Here is an 18,030-nt window from a genome sequence, read left to right on the forward strand (position 1 = left end):
GAAAAGCCAAATAAACCGGAAAGTGTACATTGTTTTTTGGTCATGACCTCCAGTAACATCCTTTATAAAAATATCACAAAAAGGTGTTCGAAATTGATTCTTATAATGGGAACATATGATAACGATGAAATGGTAGTGCAATTTCCATTATAAAAATGACCTTTTAGAGAGATAAATAGCTTAGTTATATAGCAAAAATTTCAACTTCCAAAGTCTTGGAACGAATTACCAAAAAAAACAATGTGTTATTGGATTCACATTACGATATTTTCATGATACCTCCATTTATTCCTATGGGATGCAAAATACGTTTCCACGATTTTTTAAAGTTTGCACCAGCCGGCAAAAACTTAGATAAAGTCGAATTTCCATAAGTCAAGTATTATGTTAGTTGAGGAGTTCCTGTTTATTGTTGAGAGAAGCCTGTATGTTTGGATCTTCTGTATACTGCGCAGTGTTTGATTAATGCTAGTGCTTAAGGATAGATGATTTATGTAATGCAAGTTGACTTGCACAACACAAATCCTACTTAACTTCCCTTTATGGTAAAGGGTCATCCAGATGGGGGAGTGTTTTAATGTCATTCTGCCTTTGTTTCTTTTTATTTTGCATATAAAATCTCTACAAAGTCCTACCTTTCAATTTACTTCTCTAATTGTGTGATACTAGTATGCCCGGCTCCTCCGTAGCCAGGTGGGAAGCAGCAGCAGCAGTGCGCAGCACACGATTCTTGATTAGACCGGGGTTGGAGCCCGTCACCACCAAATACAGAAAATGCGGAAAAGTCAGGAAATGACCACCGCATATCCCGGAGCAATATGGCCTTAGTTGCTAATGCTCCTAAAAAAAAAAAAAAACAAATAACAAATAAAATAACTAGTATGCCATATCACTCTCATGTCAGGATTTGATATTATGTACTTCATCTCTTTTGATGAATGTTTCTGAGGTGAGGGTGTCAACCATGTTCCTTTGTTCTTGTTTTTCTTTGGCATGCTGAGTTTGGATTGAAGTTGCTATTGCAGCTTTAGTCATTTCCTGTGATTGAAGCATTTTATAGTTTTGTGTCTGACATAAGGTTTGATAATAGTAGATGCATATGATGCAAGAAAGCAAGTTTATGCAGCATCAGCCTGAAAAAGAAAAAGAAAAAAAAACCCCTTCCAATTTCACCCATCCATTCGCTCCAAATGTTTGTCCAGTTCTTCCTTGAATTTATTTAAGCTATCAACTAAAACAATGACAGGTGGAAGTTTGTTCCAGCAATCAACTACCCCGTTGGCTAAAGACAAATTTCCACACATCTATTCTACAACTGTCTTTCATAAATTTGAATTTATGCCCCTTACGTTTGCAGTCTGAGCAAGAGGAAGAATCCCATCAGTATTCAGCCTGCTCAACCAATTCAAGGCCATGTACACCTCAATCAGATCACCTCACAGTTGCCTAGTCTCCAGATGCTGCAATTTGCAGAACTTAAGCCTTTCTTGGTAAGAGAATCTCTTCATTCTCGTCTCTGTTCTCATTAAAGCAACTCTACATCCTTCTAAAATGAGGCCACCAGACCTGTATGCAGTACTAAAGGCATGGCCTGACCATTGCCTTATATAAAGGGATAGAATTAGCATTAGCAAAGGCACATGATGCAAAAAAGCAAACTTATATAGCATCAGCCTAAAAAAAAAAAAAAAAACCCTTATTTCATCCATCTGTTTGTCAAGTTCAGCCTTGAATCTTTTAAGCTATCAACTTCTTTAACTTCTTTTTTAAGCTATCCTTCTTGAAATGAGGCCTCCAGACATGTATACAGTACTCAAGGTGTGGCCTGACCATTGCCTTATACAAGGAGGTGATTAACCCCTTGTATAAGGCAATGGTCAGGCCACACCTTGAGTACTGTATACAGGTCTGGAGGCCTCATTTCAAGAAGGATAGCTTAAAAAAGAAGTTAAAGAAGTTGATAGCTTAAAAGATTCAAGGCTGAACTTGACAAACAGATGGGTGAAATAAGAGTTTTTTTTTTTTTTTTTTTTTTTAGGCTGATGCTATATAAGCTTGCTTTTTTGCATCATGTGCCTTTGCTAATGCTAATTCTATCCCTTTATATAAGGCAATGGTCAGGCCATGCCTTTAGTACTGCATACAGGTCTGGTGGCCTCATTTTAGAAGGATGTAGAGTTGCTTGAATGAGAACAGAGATGAGAATGAAGAGATTCTCTTACCAAGAAAGGCTTAAGTTCTGTTGACAAGACACCATTGACAAGACACCATGAGCTCTTCTTGCAGACTGTCTGCACTGCTCAGAAAACTTCATATCTGCCTGCACAATTACCCCCAGGTCCTTTTCATTCTCTACCACTGTTGAGTGTGGTACCACAGAGTTGATAGAATTACTCTGTGATTACTGCTTCTCATATGTAGTACTTTACATTTGTCATTGTTAAACTTCATTTGCCATCTCTCTCAACCCATCTGCTCACTTTTATAGATCCTGTTGCAGCAGCATAGCATCAGTAGTGTCCTTAACAACCCTGTCAACCTTTGTATCATTTGCAAACTTGGACATTAAGCCTGATATACCATCATCAATATCATTTATAAATACAGAAAATAACAATGGACTCAACACTGAACCCTGAGGAGCTCCACTAATAACATTAGTCCACGATGAGCAGTGTTCATTGATTACCACTCTCTGTCTTCTCCCCAGCAATTTGCCTCCAATGCCACACTGCTCCAATTTGTGCAGCACCAATTTGTGCAACGGTATCAAAGGCTTTTCTAAGATCCAAATATATGATATCAAAGTTATTCTTTGCATCCAGTTCCTTTGTGACTACATCATAGTATCCAATCAAATTTGTCAGACAGGACTTCCCCTTAACAAACCCATGCTGTGTCCAAGCTGAAGTCTTGTCTAGATGATCCTGCAATACTTCTACCAGTGTCTCCATTAATTTACTTGGAACAGAAGTTAAACTAACAGGTCTGTAAAAAGGTAAACACAGGCCTGTGTTTCCCTTTGATCCTCATTTGTGGATTGGGGTCACATTTGCACATCTCCAGTCCATGGGTACCTCCCCTGAGTTCAGGGAAGTTCTCATAATTATGGCTAAGGGTTTGCTTACTTCCTTTGCTGCCTCCTTTAATATAACTGGATAGCTTCCATCCACCCCAGGTGCCTTTCTTGTGTTTATCTTCAACAACTTCTTCTCCACTTTACTCTCAGTTATTACAAGATTATATATCTTGCTTGGAGGAAGATGTGTGTTTAAGGAAGATAAGTGATAGTGTAGCCCCGGCACATTTGTCATCAATCATGAGGGTAGTGGCGACTAAAGCAATCCATGTTGCTGATATTTACAGACGGAGGCAAATGGATAAGTTCAGTAGACTTAGGGAAGAAGCTACCATTGAGAGTAATTCCGAAAGTGGTAATGCTGCTACCAATTTTATATGTAATTTGAGCAATAAACAATTGACCAAGGAGCAAGAAGAAGTGCTAAATTTAGGAACCAAGTTTGCAATGATTCCGCCTATTACAGAGGTGGTGATGGGTATCGAGAGAGCGGTCAGCAAATTACCTATAGTTGTAGCCAATGAAATTCGGGCAAGGACCTCAGCCATTTTAAGTCTGGGTAGGGCAGCTCCCTCTAATCTTAACATTAGACAGAAGTTAGCACTTAAGGGTCTGAGACTGGAAGATAGTATTGTGGTGTTACCCACAGACAAAGGTAGGGTAACTTTGGTACTTGATATGGAGGCATATTAAAGCAAAGCCTTAGATCTTTTGAACGACAGAACAACTTATAAGATCATCCGTAGGAATCCACTGGCAAGCTTGGAGCGCCAGGTTAATAAGATGTTGCAGGTTTGGTTAAAGGCTAATAGGATTACTAAGGAACAGTTTTGGTCTTTACATGCAACAGGATGTCAACTGCCCAGGTTTTATGGCCTTCCTAAGATATATAAAGTGGGGGTGCCACTTAGGCCTATCGTTTCATTTGTAGGTAGTCCCACACACGCATTGTCCGGGTTCCTGTTGTTGCCTATAGTGGGGCTTTCTGAGTTCAGTATTAGGGACAGTAGGGATTTTGTACATTTTGTAAGGGAACAGTCCATAGAAGAAGATGAGATCATGATATCGTTTGATGTGACATCCTTATTTACATGCATTCCTATTGATCGTGGAGTGCGGTGTGCTCAAATAGCTCTACAGAAGGATGTCACTTTAAATAGTACGACCCAGGTAAGTGGAGGACATTTGCAGTGGTGTGAAACTATGCCTGTCAAGCACCACTATGATGTTTCGTAACACTATGTATAAGCAAGTTCATGGCACAGCAATGGGCTCCCGAATTAGTGCAATTATAGCAAATCTAGCTATGGAGGAGCTCGAGGTTAGAATATTTGATGAGAGAGTGCTTCCCATGCATCCGTGGAAAAGATATGTAGATGATACATTTACAATTATTTGAAAGGGGAGGGAAGATGAAGTTCTTAATTTTCTTAACAGCTTCTCCCCATTTATTAAGTTTACCTCGGAGGTGGAAGTAGAGGGTACCCTGCTGTTCTTGGATGTATTGGTCTATAGGGCAGGATCGAGGTTAAAGACTAGGGTGTTTAGGAAACCAATGTGCCGGGGCCAGTATTTGCATTACAATACGGCTCAGGCCAGCCATCACAAGAGTAGTGTGATTAGGGCATTAATAGACAGGGCTAAATCCCATTTCAGCACCTCCAACGATAGAAAGGAGGAGTTTAAACACGTCACAGCAGACCTCCTGAAATGTGGCTACCCCCAGAGGATCATAAATAAGTATATTCAAGGAGAGCAGAGACGAGGTGTACCATTTACACCTGTTGCTACGGCATACATTCCCTTTTATCTGGGTCTAACTGAGCGCATAGCGCGGGTGTTACGGAATTGCCAGTCACGCTATGTGCAGCTTCCAGGGCGTAGGTTGAACATAGTTGTGTCTCAAGTAAAAGACCCCATACCAAGAGAATCTATAAGTGGGGTCGTTTATAGTATCAAATGTTATGTCGGTGAGACAAAACGTCGTTTTAAGGATCGTCTGGGGGAGCATATGAGTGCAATAAAGAACGCAGACTATGGAAAATCTGCTATGGCAGAGCATTTTTGGGAGGAGCATCATCAAATCTCCCCGGACAAAACGGTTATCATCGATTGGGCGCATAGGTTTTGGGACCGCAAGTGGCTTGAGAGCTTGCGGATTTGTTCTGCTGAGAACAATACTATCAATAGGGACGGGAATACATATTCATCCCTCTTTGAGGCAGTGATCCTTGAATGGGATGAACGATTCCGCCTGGCACACTCCCGAGCCATTTCCGGTTCCGTAACACATGAGAACGTTGCACGTGTTTCTGAACCACGTGAGGAGTGCCGTGAGCCTGCAGGTATTTAAGGGTGTACTGCAAGGTAAGTGTGCTGTTGTAAAAGGATGTAGATGCCTTCAAAAGCTCCGGTTTTAATGCTTTTATCTCTATATATTTTATTGTATTTAACGCTTTTATTACTGTGTAATTTATTGTAAACTGTAAAGTTATTGTAAATAGTATTTATTGTAATTAGTATTTTTACATCATTTTATCCAAGTAATATTAAATTATTTGATTGGTTTTTTGTGTTTATTTTATTTTATTTTAATATGCTTTAACACTGTTGGTGTCAATTGCTTAATTCACAATATGAGTATTCCCAACCCCGTAGGCCTATTTGAAGAATTGCCTTACTTATGTTTAGCTTCAGTAATTTCTCCTCCACTTTGCTCTCAGTTATTACAAAATTATTTAATTCCCTGTTAGAGTTTGATAAGCTTCTGGCCTCTACTTCCCTAAAAAATTCCTCATGTGGGGATGTAGATTCAGAATACTCATTCAGTTTGTCAGTTACCTGATCAGAATCCTCAACAATTGAATCATCGATATCAAGTGGGCCAATCTAATTCATCCCCATGGATGCCTCATCATTTGCCAAAGATTTCTCGTACTCTACCTTTGTGACTTGATTACAGACTATCTTGTATCTACCATAGGCATATGTGTCTCTTGATAATTTGTATGTGTCCCATGAATATTTCTTCTTTGCCATTAGTCTCATTAGTTTATCTGACATCCATTTAGGCCTAAATCTTGAACAGTATTTCTTAGTTGGTATGAAAAACCTAGTAGCTTCCAAGATTAATTCCTTGAATGCTTTCTATTTAGTATTTGCTGTTGGTAACATCATCGGTTGGTCCCACTGCATAAAATTTAAAAAATATCTGAGACCACTGTAATTACCTTTATGAAAGCAAAAACCCTCAACCTTAATGCATGATTAATTACTGCTGATAATCAGGTCGAGAATATTACTTTCTCTGTTTGCCTCTTGAACATCCTGCATATTACAGTAATTTGTCCTAGGCAACTTATTTCTTAACACAATTTTGATTTCCTCTGATTGGATTTTCTGTAGCATTTTATATTCATTTATCCTACAGTTTGTTTTATGAACTATTTGGCTGCTGCAATAAAGCTCCTTAATATCAATATATAAAATCTTTTGTTTTAGCTCTGAATTGAATTTTATTATTATAGAATAGCATACAGTCTTAGTTTCCCCTGATGGCTCTATTGAACCCAGACAGATTACAGTTGTACTGATATCTAATGTGTTTTCTATAAGAGGCTTTATTTTTTGGGTTAAAAATCATGCATTGCTATCAGCATTTACTCAGTCCCATATTGAAAAAGCTTTGGAAAAGTTTTTAACACAATGTAGACATTTCCCAAACAAATAACATAGTCATTGTATCATTGAAGCCTTAAAGAAGAATAGATTACTTCAACATGATCCTAAACCAGGCTTATCCCAATACCATGGTTTTTTTTTGGACTCAGTAGTAAGTATTAACAAATTCACTCAGTAAAATTAGATTATAGAAATAATCTATAAGAAATATTCGTTCAGCACCTGTGCAGAATATAATTATTTTTCTATTATATCTATGCATTTTGAAGTGGGGAAAAAAGAAAATATTATATAATGTAATGCACATGTCTAGGCCATCATTGGTATAATACTTTAGCTTTTATTTAAAAAAAAAAAAAAATACTCTCAAATTGGGTTTCAACTACAGATATTTTGTCTAGAACGTATGGATATGAAGTGCAGGACCTAATAAATACACTGCTCGATGTCTCTTACATTTAGAATAAATGTAATAGATACCATAGGATGTCCGCTGTATTTATTCTGAATGTAATAGACACATCAAAATTTTCATTCATAGATTTTTGGGAGTAGTTAAAGGGGTTAAAAGACGAGGTTAAAGGGATTTAGTATGAAAAGAATCTGAACATGTTTAACATTTTAAAGCATTTATTTTTTTTCAACAGTTTCATGAATTTGAGTTTGCAGTACATGTTCAATAGGTAATTTACTTACAGTGGGTTTGGGATAGCTAAAATATGATATATACATTTGAGATTGTAAAGAGTGTAAATGTCTTCGAAACACAGCATCAATTACAGTTCCATGATTATTAGTCAATACAGATCTAGAAGTGTTTAACATTAGTCCAAATTTATTTTCCAAGAAATCAGTCAAAGGTTTGGATTGAGTATCTGCAAAATTAACTTTGAAATCTCCACTAAGTATCATTGGTATTCGGTCGCATTTCTTGTGAGAAAATTGTTGCAAAAAAAAAAATGTCTCAAAAGAAATTGCATTTCTTGTGAGAAAAAATGTAAATGACTACCGACAGTATCGTTTGATTTTCAAGAAGAAGAAGGCATTCAGCTGTGCAAATGTCTCCAACATGTCTAACACTCACGGTTTTGCCAAATAGTTTGTTGATAAATCACTTCCATATGAGAAGTAACAACATGAGTACGATTTTCTCTCTTATGATAAACTGCTACACCACCACCAGCTTGTTGTTCTTCTTATTTGAATTGAATGACACAATCAAATTAGGTATGCTTACTTCTTTGTTATTTAGCCACATTTCAGAAAGTAGAAGTAAATTGCATTGTTGTGTGACTGCATCAGTGAGATTATCACTGTGAGCATGTAAACTTTAACAATTTAAACATTAGAATTGAAAGATCTCACCGTTTACTGATGAACTCGTATAAAATATCTTGAATGGTAAATAGAGGATTACTCAACAACAAATTACTCAACAATATAAAGTATCTTGCATGGTAAATAGAGGATTACTCAACAACAAATTACTCAACAATATAAAGTATCTTGCATGGTAAATAGAGGATTACTCAACAGGTTGTTGAGTAATCCTCTGTTTACCATGGCTTGAAGTGCAAGAGTGGATGTAGCATTTCTCAGCCCTTGATAAAATTTCTTTTCTCTATTTGCAGCAATAATGTAAAGATCATTGATATTCATAACTTGAGATAATGTAACATAAACTAGTTGTTGTTCATGACATTTCTCATATTCATAAAAAGTACCTCCCTGAGATTTATGGCTGATAATAGCACTAGCCGGTATTAGTGAAAAATGATTTTGTTCTGTTGCTATTCAATGAAACACTTGTACTTCTTCTTGCAATTGGTACAGCTTCTAAATTGATTTCTCTAGCCATAGCAAACCAATGAGCCTTCATTATAGTAAGTCGACCCACAGCAGATGATCCTGGAAATTTCAACCAAAGACATTTAATACAATTAGTCTCTTCGTCATATTTGATGTGCCAATTTTTCTAAAGCTCTGTGTTAGCCAGACCATTGGACATGTCAGTATTAGTGGTTATCAAGTATGGTTTGCCAATAAATAAAGGAAGTTCATATGGTAATCCACCAGTGTCTATTACTGCCATTTTATTAAGTTTTTGTCGCACATGAGCCTCACATTGTGCATCTCTGCATCTGACAAATATGTTTTGAGCAATCAACATAAAGGTATCGCAAGATGAATTGTAACACAGAATTGTTATAATCATTCAAGATTTATTTTTCAAATATAAACGAACACTATCAGAACACAAATTGTCCGCTTCTTCTTTGCTCACAAATCTTGACTCAATAAGTTCCTTTTCGTTGTCGGTTAACTAAACACCATTTCTGATTTTAGTCAACATTCTTGAGAATTCTGAATTCGACCGTCTCATCAAGAAGCTTCTTCGTTGGCTTTGAAGCAGCTTCTTGATGAGAAGTCAATGTAGAAGGTTGATGTTGATCAAAATCTTGGGAAGCAGATTTTATTAATCTCTGCATTTTTTTTTGTTCTGTATGTTCTTGAACTCATTCTTTTGTTGATGTGGGAACTTTGAAGCTTTTATTCTTGCATAGGCTGAGGGAGCTGAAATATGATTTTGTTTCTTTTTGTATGATGCAATCGAAGCTGGTTGTTGGAGTATATTCTATCTGGCGCATTCAGAATCAATTGAAAATCCTCAGGTAATTCATTTTTACTCAAATCTTCTGGATTGAAACCTTCAGGAAGTTCTTGAATATAATTTCGTGATGTTTCTTTTATAATTTCGTGATGTTTCTTTTATAATTTCTTGATGAGAAGTCGATGTAGATCAAAATCTCGAGAAGCCAATTTTATTAAACTCTGCATTTTTTTTCTTTCTCTGTGTTTTTAAATTCATTCTTTTGTCGACATGGGAAGCTTCATCAGTGGCTTTGAAGCTTTTATTCTTGCATATTTCTCTCGATTTCCCTCAGCTGGAGTTTTAGCCATCTTTGAAATACTTTTTTAGGTATTTTTACAATTCAATAGTTAGTGAAATCCATTTGTAGACTAGTATGATGTCATAACCAAAAACTACTGCAAGAAGTTATTTTTTGTGAAGTGATTGTTTTATTTTTGTGTTCTTGAATCAAAGACGTTTAAATTTTAAGCAATGAAATGGTCTTGTGTGGAAGAGTATTCTTTAATAAAATCTGCAGATTTTATTAAAGTCTGCATTTTTTTCATTCTCTTTGTTTTTGAACTCGTTTCTTTTCAACATGAGAGGCTTCTTCAGTGGTTTCGAAGCTTTTATTCTTGCATAATATTTACTACCCACTGCTTACTCTACCGAATCAACATTAGTGACTGAGTTAAGCGGCCTTTAGGAAGTGACGTTATTTCCACACCTTAGTACGAAGTTACTCTACTTATCCTACCGAATCAATGTTAGTGACTGAGTTAGCGTCGCTAGTGCCATTTAGGAAGTGACGCCATTTGCATCCTTTAAAATCTAACAGCCACCTAATAGGAAGTGACGTAATTTTTGTCATTTAAAATCTAAACGGTCAGCTTTCTTGATTGCTAATCAGTTGCATCATTTCTGTTACAATAAAATTTCATTACCAATCAATTTTACTCTAGTGTCGCCATAGATGTTTTCACATTAAAAAAGGAAAAAAAAAAAACTATCAGAGTCTAATAGATGCCATGCGAGTATTTTTCTTCCAGCAGGAGAAATGAATAAATATTAAAATTCTTAAAAAGGATTCACATTTCCTCAGTATGCCTCATTCACTATTCCTCCCTCGCTCTTAGCAGAAACATGGGTATTCAAACACGTCAGACAATATCATAACTGCAGGGAGGGGGTCTTCTTCTAATAATATAGAGCATGTTTCTATCTTTCAGCATTATTTATGTGATTCTGGAGATGGTGTCGACATTGGCAGTTCATATATCTCAAAGATTTATAATGTAAAACATATCAAATATTCAGAATACTATTACTAGGTAGTGATATAAAATAATTAAAAAACAGTTGGAAAAAAATTAATCTATTTGATATTTACTTTTAGAACATGTAATTGTTAAATAATAAATTATTATTTTTGTCATGCCATTTAAAATTTCTGAATTATATCCTGTTTTTGTTATCTGGTAGATCCTGGGATTTGTTGTTATGAAATTAAATGTTCACTTTACACAGTACTAGTTTTAGTAGTTCTAAATAAAACTGCTTGTAACAGTCTACATATTTCATCCTATACAGTTTTAATGTGTGTAATTAGTTTTTAATAGTAATTTTAGTGGTAATTTTTGTCATGTAAATTTTACAGATATTGAAAAAAATGTAGCTGCACAATTTAAATTAAAAGATTGTTCACATCTTGATATTGAAAAGATGGAAGACATTAAAGTTCAAAGGAGCATTGCTGCTGATCCAGATGAACTTTCAAAAGTTGAAAGTATGATGACAGAATGGCTTAATCAAGTTGAAGAGGTAATGTGCTCTTATTTAAGAATACTGAAAAGAAAAATTTTCTTGTTTTTCTGAACACTTGTGTTCATATCATAAGTGAGATAAGTTCGATGTTATGATATGAACTTATGATAAATTTGTATCATGAGAGAGAGTGTAGAAATGCCCCACTTGTTTTTCATATTAGCATCTCTAGTTATTTTAATATTGTGGTATTTTTAAATGGGCTCCTTGTATATGGCTATCTGCTGCTAGGTAGAATTTTTCCATGCCTGGCTTGCTATAACTAGATTTTGTCAAGTAAGGAGCAAGTCACAATAATGAAATAGCTTCCTCAGTGTTCTAATATTAGTATTAAACTAGACACTCGAAATAAAAAGTCTAAAGCGAAGTTAACATGCATAAATTGAGAGCTGTAACACAGGATTAACTTGTAACTTTATTTACACTAACCATATAAGTTCTTTCCTGAATTTACCAGAAAAACAAATAACATACAACATGAGTGATACTTTTGTCAGATTTTTTTTCCTACACTGTTAATATCTTATATGAGCTGATGCAAGACAAATGTATATTAGAAAAGAAATTTAGCTTGGGGGGGGGGGGGCGGTATAACTTGTATTTTCATACTTAAACAATTAATTGTTCTGACAGGTATTATTACCTTGCAGACTTCACCTAAGCAAAGTCTGTGTGGTAATAACTATGGAACTATGGTATCATAGTAATGTACAAACATTTCCAAACAATGTTAATTCTAATATGAATGAATTAAAAGAGACCCGCCATTCTCTATAAATAATTAGCATTAGCATTAGTAGAGGCATATGATGCAAGAAAGCAAGCTTATGCAGCATTAGCCAAAAAAACAAAACAAAAAAGAACCACTTCCATTTCACCTGTCCGTTCGTTTGAAATACCTGACCAGCTGAGCCTTAAATTTATTTAGGCTATCAACTTCCACAACAAGGGATGGAAGTCTATTCCACCAAATAACCACCCGCTGGCTAAAGGCAAATTTCTGCATATCTATCCTACATCTGTCTTTCCTCAATTTGAATTTATGCTCTCTCAGGTCATTATTCTGAGCAAGAGGAAGAATCCCATCAGCATTGAGCATGCTTAAACTATTCAAGGCCTTATACATCTCAATTAGATCACCTCACAGGTGCCTAGTCACCACACACTATAATTTGCAAAACTTAAGCGTTTCTTCGTAAGAGCAACCCGTTGTTCCATTCACTAATCTTGTTGCTCTTCTCTGTACTCATTCCAGCAGCTCTACATCCTTCTTGAAATGAGGCTTCCAGACCTGTATACAATACTCAAGGTATGGCCTGCCCACTGCCTTATACAAGGGAATAATCACCTTATCCCTACTAGAAAAATTCCTGTATATCATTGGCAAGACACAACAAACTGCACTTGCAGCCCATCTGCACTGCTCAGAAAACTTCATATCTGCCTGCACAATTACTCCTAGGTCCTTTTCATTCTCTAACACTATCAGTGTAGTGCCACAGAGTTGATGCGTTACTCTGGGGTTACTGTTTCCCATATGTAGTACTTTACATTTGTCAATGTTAAACTTCATTTGCCACCTCTCAGCCCATCTGCTCAACCTTTCCAAACCCTGTTGCAGCAGCATAGCGTCAGTAGTGTCCTTAACAACCCTGCCAACCTTTGTATCGTCTGCAAACTTGGACAATAAGCTTGATATACCGTCATCAATATCATTTATAAATACAGAAAACAATAATGGACCCAACACTTAACCCATAGGGTCTCCACTAATAACATTACTCCACGATGAGCAGTGTCCATTGATTACCACTCTCTGTCTTCTCCCCCTCGACCACCCCTTTATCCAAAGCAGCAATTTTCCTCCAGTATCACACTGCTCCAATTTGTGCAGCAGTCTTCCATGTGCAACAGTATCAAAAGCCTTTCTAAGATCCAAATATATAATATCAAAGTTATTTCCTGCATCCAGTTCTTTTGTGACTGCATCATAGTATCCAATCAAATTGGTCAGGCAAGACTTTCCCTTAACAAAACCATGCTGTGTCCGAGCTATAATTGAAGTCTTGTCTAGATGATCCTGCAGTGCTTCTTTAACCAGTGCCTCCATTAATTTTCCTGGAACAGAAGTTAAACTCACAGGTCTATAATTACTTGTGTCAGCCTTTGATCCTCCTTTGTGAATTGGGGTCACATTTGCACATCTCCAGTCTATGGGTACCTCCCCTGAGTTCAAGGAAGCTCTCATAATTATGGCTAAGGGTTTGCTTACTTCCTTTGCTGCCTCCTTTATTATAACTGGATAGATCCCATCCACCCCAGCTGCCTTTCTTGTGTTTATCTTCAACAATTTCTCTTCCACTTTACTCTCAGTTATTACAAGATTATCTAGCTTACTGCCAGAGTTGAATACACCTCTGGCATTCCCCTCGCTGAATAACTCCTAATGTGTGAATGTCGATGCAAAATATTCATTTAGTTTGTTAGCTAACTGAGCAGGATCATCAAAAGTTGAACCATCGATATCAAGTGGACCAATCTGATTCATTCCCTTCCTTCTAGAGTTTACATAAGAAAAGAACTCTTTGCTGTTTTTCTTTGCATCCTTTGCCAAAGATTTGTCATAATCTGCCTTTACCTGCCTAACCTCCTTTGTAACTTTGTTACAGATCAACTTATATCTATCATAGGCTTCTGTGTCACATGTTAATTTATATGTATCCCATGCATTTTTCTTCTCTGCCATATGTCTCATTAGTTCATCTGACATCCATTTAGGCCTAAACCTTGAACAATATTTCTTAGTTGGTATGTAAATCCTAGTAGCTTCCAAGATAAGTTCTTTGAATGCTTCCCATTTTGAATTTGCTTTTGGTAACATCATCAGAATATCGACTTTTCCTCCTGGGACACCCTGCATATATGTACAGGGTGTTTCAAAAGTGATGGTCAGTAATTTAAAGGTGAACTATACAGACTACAATATGCAAAAAAAAACCTTGTAAACATGGGTCCTTAAGTGAATCGTTTTTGAGATATTGCAGATTTCTAGTTGGAATCCACCATTGACAAGGTGAACCGTACAGAGTTGGGATTCACCGTTGACTTGTTTCTTTGGGTTAGATTATGTTCATTCCCTCCATTTCCTTTCTCTCAATGCTCTGGGACGTAGCGGGCATACTAGTACTTGTCAAAGGATAGTCAACATGGAAAGAGGTTACAGCAATGAAGAGTATGCGGACTTGCATTTCATGTATGGTAAAGCCAACGGCAGTGCACTCGAGGCTGCATGTTTGTACTAAGAAGCATATCCCTGCTGAAGGCAGCCCAACAGGTGCACATTCATCAGGGTACGTCAACACCTTAGAGAACATGGGTGCTTTGCACATGGAGTAAAATGTGTAAAGACCCAGAAGTATAACACCTGATGTTGAGGAAAGGGTATTAGAAAGAACATCTTGTAACATATAACATCTGTAAAATCCTGTGGTGGTGTTGAAACCAGAAATTAAAAATGTATTATCTTATGTTTAATAAAACCACCTTAGCAAAGGATTCACAGCTTTTTTCTAAACTAGTGCTCCCGTTGTCAGTGGCAGATCTTAACAGAAAATGTGCATTATCTCGAAAACGGTTAATTTGCGGCCGGATGTTCACTGGGACATTTTTCTTATTTTAGTGTCTACTTTTCTCCTTTAAATTATTGACCATCATTTTTGAAACACCCTGCACATATATATTTACTTAAATGTTAATTTTATGTTTTATGTGCTATAAAGGTATAAACTGTTACATTTTTAGATTGGTATTGTAAATATATGACATTAATGCTATTGTAATGGTTATCAATTAAACATTATATGCACATTGATTGAATTTGGGCATGATCCTATATATTTTTGGATTCATGTCTGTTTTGTAATTTGTTTTGGATGGAAGGTATTTCAGGCATTAACGGTGCTGCCTAGTAATTTCGTATGCTAGCAACAGTCGGTTCACCTAATGTTTTTTTTTCTTTTTTTGTGTAAAAAAACTATATTGAAAAAATAAAATACATAAAGCTAAAGGAATATAAAAAAGCAATTTGAAAAAGGAACATAAAAGGCTAGAGGAAATGGAAAATTATTTCTATCCTCTTGGCCATCTCCACTATTTCATCAGGGACTTTGAGTGGCCATATAGCCAGACTAAATGTATGTCTCATCTTACCCGTTTCTGTAGTCCCAATAACAGTTTTACAATAACTCGTTACCTGTTTTTAGTTTTAGATTATCCTAATTATAATAAAATATGTGAATGAAAATTAAATTTTTAAATTTACTTTAGATTGGTATTTACAGCAAACTGGGATTGGGACCCAAAGCTCAATGGGTATGTATCAGTTTAAAATACAGTAATATTTACCTGAAATCTCCAAATATGATTCTGGATGGTGGACCGTATGAGAAATTTTATATATATATATACAGGAATACCTTGCATAGCGCGGTTTCGAACAGCTTGGGTTTCGCTATAGCGCGGCTTACAAATTGAAAAAAAATAATAATAATAATTAACCGCATTACGCACCAATACATTTGATATGTAGGCCCTGGGTGCCAAGCATTATAGCGATCAAGCGATTCTCAGTGATTTCTAGAACGTTTTTCTCGAAGCTGCAGTTTTTGTTCATTTATAAAAGTTTTCTTACGTTTTCATTAAATAATAGTAAACTTAGTCTTACAATCTGTAACTAAGTTTCAGAAAGGCAAATCACCTTTCTTTTTTTCCATTTAAGCTAATATACTAACTTTTATACTGCTTGGTCACTCTAGCAGCACTGCTCCTGCCTCCCCGTGGCGGGGTTGGTAACCTGGAAGAAGAAATCCACTCTCCCACTCTGAAAGGAGCAAAGATGGATAACAATACATTTCCACCTTTAGAGCCTCCGAGCTCAAAACTAGCGACAAAACACACTGAAGATGACTTTTCCCAACCCAAGAGGTTGAAAACAAATCCTCAAGAGGAGATACCAGCATTCCTTATACTGCACTCTACTTCAGACCAGCCTTTGAGTAAATTGTCCCCATTCCTTGTGCAAAAATGCTTAGAGGCTGTCGCAGGTTCACCAAAATAAGTAAGGTGACTCCAGTCTGGGGATCTTCTGGTAGAGACCATGAAATCCCATTGTCATTTATTAAATCTGACAACTTTCGGCGGACATCCAATAAAAGTCACTCCTCATGCCACCGTAAATTCCTTTAAGGGAGTAATTGCAGAATGGGACTTATTAACCATATCAGAGGAGGAAATAGTCAAAGTGCTATGAGAACAAAGAGTCATTCAAGCCAGGAGAATCATGACTCGTAAAGATGGCACTCTCGTTCCAACAAGGAGCATAATCCTCACTTTTAGCTCTCCCATCTTACCAACATCTAGAAGAGGGCAGTTAGGTTAATAGAAGAGGGCAGTTAGGTTAATTAATGATTCATCTCTAACAGAGTCTCTCCACTCACTTTTTCATAGACGCACTGTTTCTGCTGCATGCCTCTTCTACAGATACTTCCATGGGCACTGTTCTTCTGAATTGGCTTCTATAATTCCCGCTCTCTCTTTCAAAACAGTCCTAACACGTGCCGCCACCAGCCAACATCCATTTACCGTCCAACTTCAAACCCACAGAACCAACTTTTCATCTTCCTCATTTATTCATTCAACTGCTGTTTTCTGGAACAACCTTCCTTCATACGTATTTCCTGAAAATTGCAATCTACAGAAGTTCAAGTCCAATATCAACAAATATCTTCTTTCGTCTTCTCAACCTCCAACCCAAGCACGGTACTAAGTACTATAGGTTCTAATACCTCTCGTGTTTGGGGTTCTCATAAAAAAAAAAAAAAAAAAAAATCTGTCAAAGCAGGCTATCTCCATTGCCGTGTCTGACCCTATATCCCAAACCCAATCAGGTGCTATAAGTGCCAAAAATATGGACACTCTCAGACTGCATGTAGAGGTGAGGCAATATGTACTAACTGCGGATCAAAGGAGCACAACCAGTCCGATTGCAATGCTACCACTCCTCATTGCCCAAATTGTAATCACCCAGCTTTCTCCAAAATATGCGAACTATGGAAGCAAGGGAAAAAAATACAGAAATATAAAGTGGAGAACAAAGTCACTTATTCAGAGGCGAGAAGATAAATAATCAAAATGGAGCCAAAGCGTACGTATGCCACAGCTGCTACACAGGTCCAATCAGTAAGTATCCAAACAGATGTTACAGTTCCTCCTAATACATCTATCGCGAATAGGGCATGATACATACTCACTTCACCCAAACAGTGTCCTTCACAACAAACAACTGAACAAGCCAGCAATACTCCAATCTCCATTCCAGCCGATGCGTCAACAATGAAACCAAAAGCTACAGAAACCCCAATGGTGCATCCATGGATTTCAACGGAAATGGATATTGATCAGCAGAACAATTCAGATGATGGAATTTTAGAACTTCACGCAACTGTTGAGATGGACACGACATGTCCTTTCTTTCCTAAGAAAGACAAAGTAAAAATAGAGAGGTATAAACAAGCTACAACAAAAAAACAATCTGAAACAAAAACAACTAACAAGAACGCATAATGGAAAGAATTCTTCAGTGGAATTGTAGAGGCTTTCGTAATGCAAAAGACGACTTGCATGATCTCATCAACCGCTATGAACCAGCATGTATATCCCTACAAGAAACCTATTTAAATCCACAAGTGTGTCCTACCATTAAAAATTATACCATGTTCAGAAGAGATAGGAGTATCAACTCACCGGCCCGTGGAGG

At 36.7% G+C, this 18,030-nt stretch overlaps 1 protein-coding gene across 1 annotated transcript in view; it reads left to right on the forward strand.

Annotated features, from left to right (window-relative positions):
- The window catches only part of LOC150085960 (dynein axonemal heavy chain 8-like), a 1,559,705-nt gene that overhangs the window by 71,119 nt on the left and 1,470,556 nt on the right, over positions 1–18,030 (forward strand). Inside the window, exon 6 of the mRNA XM_090374756.1 lies at positions 11,050–11,213. Coding sequence (XP_090230882.1) covers positions 11,050–11,213 — 164 coding nt within the window. The remainder of the gene's footprint in view (positions 1–11,049; positions 11,214–18,030) is intronic.

Source organism: Mastigoproctus giganteus, chromosome 5 (assembly GCF_048544385.1).
Source record: "Mastigoproctus giganteus isolate SK-2022 chromosome 5, ASM4854438v1, whole genome shotgun sequence".
NCBI classification, from domain to species: Eukaryota; Metazoa; Arthropoda; class Arachnida; order Uropygi; family Thelyphonidae; genus Mastigoproctus; species Mastigoproctus giganteus.